This window comes from Scomber japonicus, chromosome 13 (genome assembly GCF_027409825.1).
Source record: "Scomber japonicus isolate fScoJap1 chromosome 13, fScoJap1.pri, whole genome shotgun sequence".
Classification (NCBI taxonomy): domain Eukaryota; kingdom Metazoa; phylum Chordata; class Actinopteri; order Scombriformes; family Scombridae; genus Scomber; species Scomber japonicus.
In genome coordinates this window covers 105095-122367 of record NC_070590.1, presented here as the reverse complement: position 1 = coordinate 122367, position 17273 = coordinate 105095, and the positions used below count along the sequence as shown (strand labels likewise).

Here is a 17273-nt window from a genome sequence, read left to right as displayed (position 1 = left end):
TGTGTGCATGTTTAGCGTGTGTGTATATTGTGTTTAGCGTGTTCTTGGTGTGTGTGGTTAGTGTGTGTGTGTGTGTGTGTGGTTAGTGTGTGTGTGTGTGGGGGGGGGGGGGTTAGTGTGTGTGTGTGTGTGTGTGTGTGTGTGTGTGTGTGTGTTGTTGGTGTGTGTGTGTGTGTGTGTGTGTGTGTGTGTGTGTGTGTTCTTGGTGTGCGGCGTGCTGAGATGTTTGTTGGTTCTAAACTCAGTCGGATGAATTCCAGCAGAGAGAAACTCAGCGAGCAGCGAGCACAGAAAACAAACCGGCTGGCCCCCCACCGGGACCGGCTGCCCCCCCCCCCCGGGACCGGCTGCCCCCCCCCCCCCCCCCCCCCGGGACCGGCTGGCCCCCCCCCGGGACCGGCTGGCCCCCCCCCCCCCGGGACCGGCTGGCCCCCGACCGGGCCCGGGACAGGAGGTAGGAGGCAGGAGGTAGGGGGTAGGAGGTAGGGGGTAGGAGGTAGGAGGTAGGGGGTAGGAGGTAGGAGGTAGGGGGTAGGGGGTAGGAGGTAGGGGGTAGGAGGTAGGGGGTAGGAGAAACGTCTGGAGAAGTTCCAGCTTGGTGTTTTAAAGTTTCATGAAGTAAAACCACAGAAACATCCGACGTGTCGTAAAGTCTCGACTGGCTCACCCATTAACTGACACCCAGTGATGATCAGCCAAGAGAGAGGGTTGGGGTTAGAGAGAGACATCGCCACGGTTACGATGGTCCGCAGCCACTGAACCGGACAGCAGACGGAGGACAGGCAGGACTCGGCTCTCTGTGCCCCCCCCAGCAGACCGTGAGTCTGAAAATCCTTGTGTGTGTTTCTTTGTGTTTTGTGCAGCAGCTTTAATCCTTTAAGAAGGGTCAGGGTTCCTTTAAGAAGTCTCAGCAGACGGAAAGTTTCACCTGTTAGAGGGTCGGGGTCGGGACTGAAACGCTGCTGCTGCTGGGACATGAGTTCACTCAGCCGGCAGCCCGGCCCAAGACCCAGTCTGACCACCGAGTCTGGACCAGTCTGAGCACCGAGTCTGGACCAGTCTGGACCAGTCTGAGCACCGAGTCTGGAGCAGTCTGAGCACCGAGTCTGGACCAGTCTGAGCACCGAGTCTGGAGCAGCTGTGGAGCGGTTTGGGAGGGTTTTGGGGTTTTTTGGGAGTCGAGCAGGTTTTTGATAGTCTGGTTTCTGGGAGTCTGGGAGGTCTTTAGAGGTCTTTGGAGGTTTTTGGAGGTTTTTGGAGGTTTCTGGGAGTCTGGGAGGGTTTTTGGTTTTTGGGAGGTCCGAGCAGCGTCGATGTTTCATTGAAACTTTTTAAAGTTGATCGGAGGTTTGTTTGTGTTCTCAGGTCTGAAGGAAGCGAAACTCAAAGCCTGAAGAAACATTCACAGTTTAGCAGCTGAGACGACAAACATCTGATTCTGGATATCATTTTAATATTAATTAAATTATTAATATTAAAATTAATATTTAATAATAATTATTACTAAGGGAACTCATGGAAACATGAACCAGCATTAAAATATATTAAAATATTTTATTAACTTTATAAAAACGTTGAACTGAAGACACAAAGATGGGCTTCGCCGACCTGCTGGATGAGGTGAGTTAATCTGATTACTGCGACTGTATTCTGATCACTGCGACTGTAATCTGATTACTGCGACTGTAATCTGATTACTCCGACTGTAGTCTGATTACTGCGACTGTAGTCCGACTACTGCGACTGTAGTCCGACTACTGCGACTAATCTGATTACTGCGACTGTAGTCCGACTACTACGACTAATCTGATTACTGTGACTGTAATCTGATTACTACGACTGTAATCTGATTACTACGACTGTAATCTGACTACTGCGACTGTAGTCTGATTACTGCGACTAATCTGATTACTGCTACTGTAATCTGATTACTGCGACTGTAATCTGACTACTGCGACTGTAATCTGATTACTGTGACTAATCTGACTACTGCGACTGTAATCTGACTACTGTGACTAATCTGATTATTGTGACTAATCTGACTACTGCGACTGTAATCTGATTACTGTGACTAATCTGATTACTGTGACTAATGTGATTACTGTGACTACTGTGACTGTAATCTGATTACTGTGACTGTAATCTGATTACTGCTACTGTAATCTGATTACTGCGACTGTAATCTGATTACTGTGACTAATCTGACTACTGCGACTGTAATCTGATTACTGTGACTAATGTGATTACTGTGACTAATGTGATTACTGTGACTGTAATCTGATTATTGTGACTGTAATCTGATTACTGTGACTGTAATCTGACTACTGTGACTGTAATCTGACTACTGCGACTGTAATCTGATTACTGTGACTAATGTGATTACTGTGACTGTAATCTGATTACTGCGACTGTAATCTGACTACTTAGACCAGGTGTGAAGGAGGTGTGTCACCTGTCTGTCTCTCTCCCGTTGCCATGGTGCCTGTCTGTCTCTCTCCCGTTGCCATGGTGAGGTGGGGGGGTTCGGCAGGTACCAGTGGCTCCATGTGACCCTGATCAGTTTACCTGGGCTCATGATGGCGAGTCAGAACCTGCTCAACAACTTCATCTCTGGAATCCCCGCCCACCACTGCAGCCCGGCCAATCACAGCCTCCGAAACCTGTCTCACTACCAGGTAGGCCAATCACAGCCTCCGCAACCTGTCTAACTACCAGGTAACCTGTCTCACTGCCAGGTAACCTGTCTCACTACCAGGTAACCTGTCTCACTGCCAGGTAACCTGTCTCACTACCAGGTAACCTGTCTCACTGCCAGATAACCTGTCTCACTGTAACCTGTCTCACTGTAACCTGTCTCACTACCAGGTAACCCGTCTCACTACCAGGTAACCTGTCTCACTGTAACCTGTCTCACTGTTTCAGGTGGACGAGCAGCAGCTGATGAAGGTTTTCATTCCTCTCGACTCTTCAGGAAATAGACTCGACCGCTGCAGGAGGTAACCGGGCCCTGTGTCAGTCACCTGTCCCCACCTGTCCTCACCTGTCCACCTCACCTGTCCCCACCTGTCCCCACCTGACCTCACCTGTTCACCTGTCCTCACCTGACCTCACCTGTCCACCTCACCTGTCCCCACCTGACCTCACCTGTTCACCTGTCCTCACCTGTCCTCACCTGTCCACCTCACCTGTCCCCACCTGACCTCACCTGTCTTCCTCACCTGTCTTCCTCACCTTTCCACCTCACCTGTCGTCACCTGACCTCACCTGTCCTCACCTGTTCACCTGTCCTGTCATCACCTGACCTCACCTGTCCACCTCACCTGTCCTCACCTGTCCACCTCACCTGTCCTTCTCACCTGTCCTCACCTGTCCTTCTCACGTGTCCTCACCTGGCCTCACCTGTCCACCTCACCTGTCCTCACCTGTCCTTCTCACGTGTCCTCACCTGTCCTTCTCACATGTCCTCACCTGTCCTCACCTGTCCTCACCTGTCCCCACCTGTCCCCACCTGTCCACCTCACCTGTCCTCACCTGTCCACCTGTCCTCACCTGTCCACCTCACCTGTCCTCACCTGTCCACCTCACATGTCCTCACCTGTACACCTCATCTGTCCTTCTTGTCTGTCCTCACCTGTCCAACTCACCTGTCCACCTGTCCTCACCTGTCCGCAGGTACGTGGAGCCTCAGTGGCAGCTGCTAGATGCTAATGTGACGGCTAACGTTAGCGCGCTGACGGAGGAATGTTTGGACGGATGGACGTTCAGCCGCGCCGAGTTTCACGCAACGACCGTCTCCGAGGTAACGGGGAGGACGCTGATCACCTGATCACCTGATCATTCTGATGCCAAAACCTGTCTCTCTGTCTCCACCTGTCTGTCTCTCTACCTGTCTCTCTGTCTCTACCTGTCTGTCTCTCCACCTGTCTGTCTCTCTACCTGTCTCTCCACCTGTCTGTCTCTCCACCTGTCTCTCCACCTGTCTGTCTCCACCTGTCTGTCTTTCTACCTGTCTGTCTCTCAGTGGGACCTGGTGTGTACGCTGCGTCCTCTCAAACAGATGATTCAGACCATTTATATGGGCGGAGTTTTAACAGGAGCCATCATCTACGGAGGGCTGTCAGACAGGTACCTGTCCGTCTGTCCTTACCTGTCTGTCTCTGTCCTTCTTACCTGTCTGTCTCTGTCCTTACCTGTCTGTCTCTGTCCGTCTTACCTGTCTGTCTCTGTCCTTCTTACCTGTCTGTCTCTGTCCGTCTTACCTGTCTGTCTCTGTCCTTCTTACCTGTCTGTCTCTACCTGTCTATCTGTGCTTACCTGTCTGTCTCTGTCCTTCTTACCTGTCTGTCTGTCCTTACCTGTCTGTCTCTGTCCCAGGTTTGGGAGGCGGTCTGTCCTCATCTGGTCTTACCTGCAGCTAGGTGTGCTCGGCTGTTGCTCCGCCCTTTCTCCGTCTTACTCCACCTACTGCGTCTTCAGGTTCCTGAGCGGCATGGCGGTGTCCGGGATCATCCTCAACGGAGTCTCACTGAGTACCTGTCTACCTGTCTACCTGTCTGTCTGACTGTCTACCTGTCTACCTGTCTGTCTGACTGTCTACCTGTTTACCTGTCTGTCTGTCTGTCTGCCTACCTGTCTGTCTACCTGTCTGTCTACCTGTCTCTCTCTCCACCTGTCTCTCTCTCCACCTGTCTTACTTGTCTCACCTGTCTCACCTGTCTCTCTCCACCTGTCTCACCTGTCAGAGGTGGAGTGGATCCCGACCAAGGCGAGGACGTTAGTCGGCACGCTCACTTCCTTCTTCTTCACCTTTGGTCAGATGATCCTGGCGGGGCTTGCCTATTGGCTGAGGGACTGGAGGAAGCTGCAGGTGTTCGTCTGTGCTCCCCACTTCCTGTTCTTCGCCTACAGCTGGTGAGTGTCACACCTGTCTGCCTCACCTGTCTACCTCACTTCCTGTTACATCAAAGCAAATGCATTAACCCTAAACCTTATATCCTGCTCTGTGATTGGTCAGGTTGTATAGTCTGCTCTGATTGGTCAGGTTGTATCCTCTGCTCTGATTGGTCAGGTGGTATCCTCTGATTGGTCAGGTTGTATCCTCTGCTCTGATTGGTCAGGTGGTATAGTCTGCTCTGATTGGTCAGGTTGTATCCTCTGCTCTGATTGGTCAGGTTGTATCCTCTGATTGGTCAGGGTTGTATCCTCTGCTCTGATTGGTCAGGTTGTATCCTCTGCTCTGATTGGTCAGGTGGTACTCGGAGTCGGCCCGTTGGCTGGTCCTGCGTCGGCGTTCTGAGGACGCGTTGAAGACGCTTCACCGCGTCGCTCGGATCAACGGGAGACCGGAGATGGTCGACAAGCTAACGCTGGAGGTAACGAGTCACATGACCTTTACTCTCCGTGTGCCGTCCAATCAGAGCAGAGATCTGTACCATGTGACCTGCAGGTGCTCCAGTCCCACATGAAGAAAGAGATGGAGCTCAGCCAATCGTCTTTCACCGCCTACGACCTGCTGAGGACCCGAGGGATGAGACGCATCTCCATCTGCCTCATCGCCGTCTGGTGACTTCCTGTCTACCTGTTGACTTCCTGTCTACCTGCTCACTTCCTGTCTACCTGTTGACTTCCTGTCTACTTGTTGACTTCCTGTCTAAATGTTGACTTCCTGTCTACCTGTTGACTTCCTGTCTACCTGTTGACTTCCTGTCTACCTGTTGACTTCCTGTCTACTTGTTGACTTCCTGTCTAAATGTTGACTTCCTGTCTACCTGTTGACTTCCTGTCTACTTGTTGACTTCCTGTCTACCTGTTGACTTCCTGTCTACTTGTTGACTTCCTGTCTACCTGTTGACTTCCTGTCTCTCTTGCAGGTTCTCCACCAGCTTTGCGTACTACGGTTTGGCGATGGACCTGCAGAAGTTTGGGGTTAGCATCAATGCTACATGTTAGCTTACACCTGTCCAACTGTCCACCTGTCTACCTGTCCGCCTGTCTACCTGTCTACCTGTCCACCTGCCCACCTGTCCACCTGTCTACCTGTCCACCTGTCTACCTGTACACCTGTCTACCTGTCTAACTGTCCACCTGTCTACCTGTCTACCTGTCTAACTATCCAACTGTCTACCTGTCCACCTGCCCACCTGTCCACCTGTCTACCTGCTCACCTGTCCACCTGTCCACCTGTCTAACTGTCTAAATGTCCACCTGTCTAACTGTCCACCTGTCCACCTGTCTACCTGTCTACCTGTCCACCTGTCTACCTGTCAACCTGTCTAACTGTCCACCTGTCTACCTGTCAACCTGTCTAACTGTCCACCTGTCTACCTGTCGAACTGTCCACCTGTCTACCTGTCCACCTGTCTACCTGTCCACCTGTCTAACTGTCCACCTGTCTACCTGTCCAACTGTCTACCTGTCCAACTGTCTACCTGTCCACCTGCCCACCTGTCCACCTGTCTACCTGTCCACCTGTCTAACTGCCCACCTGTCTACCTGTCCACCTGTCTAACTGTCCACCTGTCCACCTGTCCACCTGTCTACCTGTCCACCTGTCTACCTGTCTACCTGTCCACCTGTCTACCTGTCAACCTGTCTAACTGTCCACCTGTCCACCTGTCTACCTGTCTACCTGTCCACCTGTCTACCTGTCCACCTGTCTACCTGTCCACCTGCCCACCTGTCCACCTGTCTACCTGTCCACCTGTCTAACTGCCCACCTGTCTACCTGTCCACCTGTCTAACTGCCCACCTGTCTACCTGTCCACCTGTCTAACTGTCCACCTGTCTACCTGTCCACCTGTCTACCTGTCCACCTGTCTACCTGTCAACCTGTCTAACTGTCTACCTGTCTACCTGTCTACCTGTCCAGGTGAGTATTTACTTGATGCAGATCATCTTTGGAGCCGTTGATTTTCCCGCCAAACTTCTGGCTCTGGGCATGCTCAGTTACCTCGGCCGGAGAGTGTCTCAGGCCGTCTGCCTCTTCCTGTCAGCCCTCATCATCTTCGCCAACATCTTCGTCCCGACAGGTAACCCGGTCTATAACCCAGTCTACCCAGTCTACAGTACAGTCTATAACCCAGTCTATAACCCAGTCTATAACCCAGTCTACCCAGTCTATAACCCAGTCTATAACCCAGTCTACCTAGTCTACAACCCAGTCTAACCAGTCTACCCAGTCTAACCAGTCTATAACCCAGTCTACCTAGTCTACAACCCAGTCTATAACCCAGTCTAACCAGTCTATAACCCAGTCTAACCAGTCTATAACCCAGTCTACAGTATAGTCTATAACCCAGTCTATAACCCAGTCTACCCAGTCTACAACCCAGTCCATAACCCAGTCTACCCAGTCTATAACCCAGTCTACCCAGTCTATAACCCAGTCTACAGTACAGTCTATAACCCAGTCTATAACCCAGTCTACCCAGTCTATAACCCAGTCTATAACCCAGTCTACCCAGTCTACCCGGTCTATAACCCAGTCTACCCAGTCTATAACCCAGTCTGTAACCCAGTCTACCCAGTCTATAACCCAGTCTATAACCCAGTCTACCCAGTCTATAACCCAGTCTATAACCCAGTCTAACCAGTCTACCCAGTCTATAACCCAGTCTACCCAGTCTATAACCCAGTCTACCCAGTCTACCCAGTCTATAACCCAGTCTATAACCCAGTCTACCCAGTCTATAACCCAGTCTACCCAGTCTATAACCCAGTCTACCCAGTCTATAACCCAGTCTATAACCCAGTCTATAACCCAGTCTAACCAGTCTGTAACCCAGTCTATAACCCAGTCTACCCAGTCTATAACCCAGTCTACAGTACAGTCTATAACCCAGTCTACCCAGTCTATAACCCAGTCTACCCAGTCTATAACCCAGTCTACCCAGTCTATAACCCAGTCTAACCAGTCTGTAACCCAGTCTGTAACCCAGTCTATAACCCAGTCTACCCAGTCTATAACCCAGTCTACAGTACAGTCTATAACCCAGTCTATAACCCAGTCTATAACCCAGTCTACCCGGTCTATAACCCAGTCTACCCGGTCTATAACCCAGTCTACCCAGTCTATAACCCAGTCTATAACCCAGTTTATAACCCAGTCTATAAGCCAGTCTACAGTGCAGTCTATAACCCAGTCTACCCAGTCTATAACCCAGTCTACCCAGTCTATAAGTACAGTCTACAACCCAGTCTATGAGTACAGTCTATATAACTGAATTCCCCCCCCCCCCCCCCCCCAGACATGCAGACCCTCAGGACTACGTTGGCGTGTCTCGGTAAAGGTTTCACCTCGGCTTCCTTCACCACCGTGTACCTTTACACCGGAGAGCTGTACCCCACCATCATCAGGTGAGCTCCACCTGTTCACCTGCTCCACCCCCCTACCCCCTACCTATGCTCCACCTGCTCCACCCCCCTACCCCCCTACCTATGCTCCACCTGCTCCACCCCCCTACCCCCTACCTATGCTCCACCTGCTCCACCCCCCTACCCCCCTACCTATGCTCCACCTGCTCCACCACTCACACACTCAGCTCTCCTGTGACCTCTGACCCCCCCACCTGTGTGTCCTGTCTCCAGGCAGACTGGGATGGGTCTCGTCTCCACGATGGCTCGAATCGGCAGCATGGCGGCGCCGGCCGTCCTCATCCTGGACGAGGTGACATCACAGCTGTCAATCACCCAACCCTAACCCTAACCCCCCCCAACCCTAACCCTAAGCCCCCCAACCCTAACCCTAACTCTATATACAACCCTAACCCTAACCCCCCCCAACCCTAACCCTAACCCTATATACAACCCTAACCCTTCCCCCCCCCAAACCCTAACTCTATATACAACCCTAACCCTAACCCTAACCCCCCCCGCCTAACTCTATATACAGTTACAACCCTAACCCTAACCCCCCCCCCGCCTAACCCTAACTCTATATACAACCCTAACCCCCCCCCCAACCCTAACTCTATATACAACCCTAACCCCCCCCCCAACCCTAACTCTATATACAACCCTAACCCCCCCCCCCAACCCTAACTCTATATACAACCCTAACCCCCCCCCCCGCCTAACCCTAACTCTATATACAACCCTAACCCCCCCCCCCCCCAACCCTAACTCTATATACAACCCTAACCCCCCCCCCAACCCTAACCCTAACTCTATATACAGTTACAACCCTAACCCTAACCCTAACCCTAACCCTAACTCTATATACAACCCTAACCCTAACTCTATATACAACCCTAACCCTAACTCTATATACAACCCTAACCCTAACCCCCCCCCCAACCCTAACCCTAACTCTATATACAGTTACAACCCTAACCCCCCCCCCCAACCCTAACCCTAACTCTATATACAGTTACAACCCTAACCCCCCCCCCAACCCTAACCCTAACTCTATATACAGTTACAACCCTAACCCCCCCCCCCCAACCCTAACCCTAACTCTATATACAGTTACAACCCTAACCCCCCCCCCCAACCCTAACCCTAACCCTAACCCTATATAAAGCTGCAGTTGGAAATATTCGACCTCCACAGAAGCTACGGTGAAGTGAATCGAGGTTTATGACAATATGACAAAAACTTAAACTAAAATATTTATTGAGTTATTTTGAGGGTTAGGGCTGGGGGGGGGGGGGGGGGGGGTTAGGGTTAGGTTAACATTAATTGACTGAACTTTGAGTTCTAATGAAAAATTAAACTCTTCAGTTTTATTCAGTTTCAGTTCGTAGTGGATCTTTATAACTTCTTATAATCCTGCTGACGAGCTTCTTAAACTCTCGTCTTTAAATCTCACCAAACATTTAAATCCATGACTCTGGTGGACCTGGACCCTAACCCCCCCCCCCAACCCTAACCCTAACCCTCTGGTGGACCTGGACCCTAACCCCCCCCCAACCCTAACCCTAACCCTCTGGTGGACCTGGACCCTAACCCCCCCCCAACCCTAACCCTAACCCTCTGGTGGACCTGGAGGTGTTTGGGATCATTGTCTTCCTGGAGAGTCTAATGATCACCAACGTCCCGGTATCTCTGGGAGTCCTTAATGCCAGGTTCACCACCAGTGACCCGCCTCCATGTTAGAGTGTTTCGGTATTCTTCAGGTCGGGTTAACCCTCCCCCTCCCCCTCCCCCTAACCCCCCCAACCCCAACCCTAACCTCCCAGCATAGTCTAGTCCACCTCTGATGTTCCTTGTGGTCGTCAGCTCATCCTGTCGATGTTCTGCAGCTACAGCCTTAAACTTCCTTATAACCCTAACCCTTTTCCAAAAGCTTAATTATAAAGAGGTTGAATAATTATTATATGGCTATATTAATAAACTGTTACACACAAATACTTTATACACTATATACTTTATACATTTACTCAACTCATAAATAAACTATAAATACTCATTAATAAATCCTTACAATCTGTGGGAGGGTCAATATTTGTGATTGCAACTATATATGTGTGTGTGTGTGTGTATCTGTGTGTGTGTGTGTGTGTGTGTGTATCTGTGTGTGTGTGTGTGTGTATCTGTGTGTGTGTGTGTGTGTGTGTGTGTGTGTGTGTATCTGTGTGTGTGTGTGTGTGTGTACAGATAAATATATAATAATAATAATAAGTAAGGAGTCAGAAAACGTTCTTAGTCGTGTAGCTAACGTGTGGATGGACTACAGCTAACGTGTGGATGGACTACAGCTAACGTGTGGATGGACTACAGCTAACGTGTGGATGGACTACAGCTAACGTGTGGATGGACTACAGCTAACGTGTGGATGGACTACAGCTAACGTGTGGATGGACTACAGCTAACGTGTGGATGGACTACAGCTAACGTATGTATGGACTACAGCTAACGTGTGGATGGACTACAGCTAACGTGTGGATGGACTACAGCTAACGTGTGGATGGACTACAGCTAACGTGTGTATGGACTACAGCTAACGTGTGTATGGACTACAGCTAACGTATGTATGGACTACAGCTAACGTGTGTATGGACTACAGCTAACGTGTGTATGGACTACAGCTAACGTGTGTATGGACTACAGCTAACGTGTGTATGGACTACAGCTAACATGTGTATGGACTACAGCTAACGTGTGTATGGACTACAGTTAACGTGTGTATGGACTACAGCTAACGTGTGTATGGACTACAGTTAACGTGTGGATGGACTACAGCTAACGTGTGTATGGACTACAGCTAACGTGTGTATGGACTACAGCTAACGTGTGTATGGACTACAGCTAACATGTGGATGGACTACAGCTAACGTGTGTATGGACTACAGTTAACGTGTGGATGGACTACAGCTAACGTGTGTATGGACTACAGCTAACGTGTGTATGGACTACAGCTAACGTGTGTATGGACTACAGCTAACGTGTGTATGGACTACAGCTAACGTGTGTATGGACTACAGTTAACGTGTGTATGGACTACAGCTAACGTGTGTATGGACTACAGTTAACGTGTGGATGGACTACAGCTAACGTGTGGATGGACTACAGCTAACGTGTGTATGGACTACAGCTAACGTGTGGATGGACTACAGCTAACGTATTGATGGACTACATTTCCCAGGTGTTCCCAGCTCTGCCCAGTGTGGTGTACGGGGGGGCGGCGGTGCTGGCGGCCGGGTTCGCCTGCTTCCTGCCGGAGACGCTGAACGTACCACTGCCCGACACCATCGACGACGTGGAGGAGAGATGGTACCGTTAGCTTCTATAGCTGCTAATGCTACCTGATCACTATTAAACAGCTGATCACTATTAAACAGCTGATCACTAACTATTAAACAGCTGATCACTATTAAACAGCTGATCACTATTAAACAGCTGGTCACTATTAAACAGCTGATCACTAACTATTAAACAGCTGATCACTATTAAACAGCTGATCACTATTAAACAGCTGATCACTAACTATTAAACAGCTGATCACTATTAAACAGCTGATCACTATTAAACAGCTGATCACTATTAAACAGTTGATCACTAAGTATTAAACAGCTGATCACTATTAAACAGCTGATCACTAACTATTAAACAGCTGATCACTATTAAACAGCTGATCACTATTAAACAGCTGGTCACTATTAAACAGCTGATCACTATTAAACAGCTGATCACTATTAAACAGCTGGTCACTATTAAACAGCTGATCACTATTAAACAGCTGATCACTATTAAACAGCTGATCACTATTAAACAGCTGGTCACTAACTATTAAACAGCTGATCACTATTAAACAGCTGATCACTATTAAACAGCTGATCACTATTAAACAGCTGATCACTATTAAACAGCTGATCACTATTAAACAGCTGATCACTAACTATTAAACAGCTGATCACTATTAAACAGCTGATCACTATTAAACAGTTGATCACTAAGTATTAAACAGCTGATCACTATTAAACAGCTGATCACTAACTATTAAACAGCTGATCACTATTAAACAGCTGATCACTATTAAACAGCTGGTCACTATTAAACAGCTGGTCACTATTAAACAGCTGATCACTATTAAACAGCTGATCACTATTAAACAGCTGGTCACTCACTATTAAACAGCTGATCACTATTAAACAGCTGATCACTATTAAACAGCTGGTCACTATTAAACAGCTGATCACTATTAAACAGCTGATCACTATTAAACAGCTGGTCACTATTAAACAGCTGATCACTATTAAACAGCTGATCACTATTAAACAGCTGATCACTAACTATTAAACAGCTGATCACTATTAAACAGCTGATCACTAACTATTAAACAGCTGGTCACTATTAAACAGCTGGTCACTATTAAACAGCTGGTCACTATTAAACAGCTGATCACTATTAAACAGCTGGTCACTATTAAACAGCTGATCACTAACTATTAAACAGCTGATCACTATTAAACAGCTGATCACTAACTATTAAACAGCTGGTCACTATTAAACAGCTGGTCACTATTAAACAGCTGGTCACTATTAAACAGCTGATCACTATTAAACAGCTGATCACTAACTATTAAACAGCTGATCACTATTAAACAGCTGGTCACTATTAAACAGCTGATCACTATTAAACAGCTGATCACTATTAAACAGCTGATCACTATTAAACAGCTGATCACTAACTATTAAACAGCTGATCACTATTAAACAGCTGATCACTAACTATTAAACAGCTGATCACTATTAAACAGCTGATCACTAACTATTAAACAGCTGATCACTATTAAACAGCTGATCACTAACTATTAAACAGCTGATCACTATTAAACAGCTGGTCACTATTAAACAGCTGATCACTATTAAACAGCTGATCACTATTAAACAGCTGATCACTATTAAACAGCTGGTCACTAACTATTAAACAGCTGATCACTATTAAACAGCTGATCACTATTAAACAGCTGATCACTATTAAACAGCTGATCACTATTAAACAGCTGGTCACTAACTATTAAACAGCTGATCACTATTAAACAGCTGATCACTATTAAACAGCTGGTCACTATTAAACAGCTGGTCACTATTAAACAGCTGATCACTATTAAACAGTTGATCACTAAGTATTAAACAGCTGATCACTATTAAACAGCTGATCACTAACTATTAAACAGCTGATCACTATTAAACAGCTGATCACTATTAAACAGCTGGTCACTATTAAACAGCTGATCACTATTAAACAGCTGATCACTATTAAACAGCTGGTCACTCACTATTAAACAGCTGATCACTATTAAACAGCTGATCACTATTAAACAGCTGGTCACTATTAAACAGCTGATCACTATTAAACAGCTGATCACTATTAAACAGCTGGTCACTATTAAACAGCTGATCACTATTAAACAGCTGATCACTATTAAACAGCTGATCACTATTAAACAGCTGATCACTAACTATTAAACAGCTGATCACTATTAAACAGCTGATCACTATTAAACAGTTGATCACTAAGTATTAAACAGCTGATCACTATTAAACAGCTGATCACTAACTATTAAACAGCTGATCACTATTAAACAGCTGATCACTATTAAACAGCTGGTCACTATTAAACAGCTGGTCACTATTAAACAGCTGATCACTATTAAACAGCTGATCACTATTAAACAGCTGGTCACTCACTATTAAACAGCTGATCACTATTAAACAGCTGATCACTATTAAACAGCTGGTCACTATTAAACAGCTGATCACTATTAAACAGCTGATCACTATTAAACAGCTGGTCACTATTAAACAGCTGATCACTATTAAACAGCTGATCACTATTAAACAGCTGATCACTAACTATTAAACAGCTGATCACTATTAAACAGCTGATCACTAACTATTAAACAGCTGGTCACTATTAAACAGCTGGTCACTATTAAACAGCTGGTCACTATTAAACAGCTGATCACTATTAAACAGCTGGTCACTATTAAACAGCTGATCACTAACTATTAAACAGCTGATCACTATTAAACAGCTGATCACTAACTATTAAACAGCTGGTCACTATTAAACAGCTGGTCACTATTAAACAGCTGGTCACTATTAAACAGCTGATCACTATTAAACAGCTGATCACTAACTATTAAACAGCTGATCACTATTAAACAGCTGGTCACTATTAAACAGCTGATCACTATTAAACAGCTGATCACTATTAAACAGCTGATCACTATTAAACAGCTGATCACTAACTATTAAACAGCTGATCACTATTAAACAGCTGATCACTAACTATTAAACAGCTGATCACTATTAAACAGCTGATCACTAACTATTAAACAGCTGATCACTATTAAACAGCTGATCACTAACTATTAAACAGCTGATCACTATTAAACAGCTGGTCACTATTAAACAGCTGATCACTATTAAACAGCTGATCACTATTAAACAGCTGATCACTATTAAACAGCTGGTCACTAACTATTAAACAGCTGATCACTATTAAACAGCTGATCACTATTAAACAGCTGATCACTATTAAACAGCTGATCACTATTAAACAGCTGGTCACTAACTATTAAACAGCTGATCACTATTAAACAGCTGATCACTATTAAACAGCTGGTCACTATTAAACAGCTGGTCACTATTAAACAGCTGATCACTATTAAACAGTTGATCACTAAGTATTAAACAGCTGATCACTATTAAACAGCTGATCACTAACTATTAAACAGCTGATCACTATTAAACAGCTGATCACTATTAAACAGCTGGTCACTATTAAACAGCTGATCACTATTAAACAGCTGATCACTATTAAACAGCTGGTCACTCACTATTAAACAGCTGATCACTATTAAACAGCTGATCACTATTAAACAGCTGGTCACTATTAAACAGCTGATCACTATTAAACAGCTGATCACTATTAAACAGCTGGTCACTATTAAACAGCTGATCACTATTAAACAGCTGATCACTATTAAACAGCTGATCACTATTAAACAGCTGATCACTAACTATTAAACAGCTGATCACTATTAAACAGCTGATCACTAACTATTAAACAGCTGGTCACTATTAAACAGCTGGTCACTATTAAACAGCTGGTCACTATTAAACAGCTGATCACTATTAAACAGCTGATCACTAACTATTAAACAGCTGATCACTATTAAACAGCTGGTCACTATTAAACAGCTGATCACTATTAAACAGCTGATCACTATTAAACAGCTGATCACTAACTATTAAACAGCTGATCACTATTAAACAGCTGATCACTAACTATTAAACAGCTGGTCACTATTAAACAGCTGGTCACTATTAAACAGCTGATCACTATTAAACAGCTGATCACTATTAAACAGCTGATCACTATTAAACAGCTGGTCACTAACTATTAAACAGCTGATCACTATTAAACAGCTGATCACTATTAAACAGCTGATCACTATTAAACAGCTGATCACTATTAAACAGCTGGTCACTAACTATTAAACAGCTGATCACTATTAAACAGCTGATCACTATTAAACAGCTGGTCACTATTAAACAGCTGATCACTAACTATTAAACAGCTGGTCACTATTAAACAGCTGATCACTATTAAACAGCTGGTCACTGTTAAACAGCTGATCACTAACTATTAAACAGCTGGTCACTATTAAACAGCTGGTCACTATTAAACAGCTGATCACTATTAAACAGCTGATCACTATTAAACAGCTGATCACTATTAAACAGCTGATCACTAACTACCTGTCTGTCTGTCTGAAGGTCTGGACGAGGCCCCGCCCACCAGCAGAAGGAGGACATGGCTCTGACGGGGGTTGGGGCCCCTGAGGACCCGGGGACCCCTGAGGACGACCCGGGGGCCTTAAAGGACAGTTTGGCTTTAAAAGAACTGAAGGAAGCAGAAGGGACCGGTCTCAACGCCCTCTGACCAATCAGATTACGCCACATCAGAGAGTTAGAGCCAATGACACGCTGGACTGAAACTTGACCAATCAGACGTCAGAATTATTAATTATTAAATAAAAATAAAAAGCAAACAAGAATCAGATGAAATTAAAATAATCCAGAGAATAAATCAATGAACTCAGATGTTTGATTGACGGCTGTAGAAATATAATTAAAAATAAAATGTGATTAATATTAAACTGTGTTTGTGTTCATACTGATACAGGCTGCCTTAATCATCATTATAAAATATATGTATATACAATATATAATATATAATATATAATATATACATTATTATTACTTAAGAACATTCTCTATAAAGAATATTTTAAGGAGGGTTCGGTCAAGAGAAATTCAGAACATTTTATATTTTATAGAATTAAAAAGTACAGTCTGTATCTTAGAAGAAACATCTGGATGGGACGCAGGTCGGGTTGATCAAGCCCCGGCCTGCGTCCCAGCGGCGACCCACGGATCAGCCCTCCGCGTCCCAGCAGCGACCCACGGATCAGCCCTCCGCGTCCCAGCGGCAACCCACGGATCAGCCCTCTGCGTCCCAGCAGCGACCCACGGATCAGCCCTCCGCGTCCCAGCGGCAACCCACGGATCAGCCCTCCGCGTCCCAGCAGCGACCCACGGATCAGCCCTCCGCGTCCCAGCGGCAACCCACGGATCAGCCCTCCGCGTCCCAGCAGCGACCCACGGATCAGCCCTCTGCGTCCCAGCGGCGACCCACGGATCAGCCCTCTGCGTCCCAGCGGCGACCCACGGGTCAGCCCTCTGCGTCCCAGCGGCGACCCACGGATCAGCCCTCCGCGTCCCAGCGGCGACCCACGGATCAGCCCTCCGCGTCCCAGC

At 46.5% G+C, this 17273-nt stretch overlaps 1 protein-coding gene across 1 annotated transcript; it reads left to right on the top strand.

Moving 5' to 3' along the window:
• The first annotated feature begins 1593 nt into the window (after positions 1–1593).
• Positions 1594–16395, top strand: oatx (organic anion transporter X). The gene is made up of 15 exons (XM_053332032.1): positions 1594–1620; positions 2514–2675; positions 2923–2996; positions 3673–3799; positions 4022–4125; positions 4375–4529; positions 4743–4911; positions 5249–5372; positions 5447–5562; positions 5871–5925; positions 6869–7028; positions 8247–8355; positions 8587–8665; positions 11585–11712; positions 16230–16395. The coding sequence occupies exons 1-15, from the start codon at positions 1594–1596 to the stop codon at positions 16393–16395; spliced, it is 1755 nt and encodes a 584-aa protein (XP_053188007.1).
• Positions 16396–17273: the final 878 nt, after the last annotated feature.

Coding starts and splice junctions, on each gene's coding strand:
- oatx (XM_053332032.1), top strand. CDS start 1,594: ATGGGCTTCGCCGACCTGCTGGATGAG. Junction 4,530..4,742: donor CCTCAACGGAGTCTCACTGA/GTACCTGTCTAC, acceptor CTCACCTGTCAG/AGGTGGAGTGGATCCCGACC. Junction 11,713..16,229: donor GACGACGTGGAGGAGAGATG/GTACCGTTAGCT, acceptor GTCTGTCTGAAG/GTCTGGACGAGGCCCCGCCC.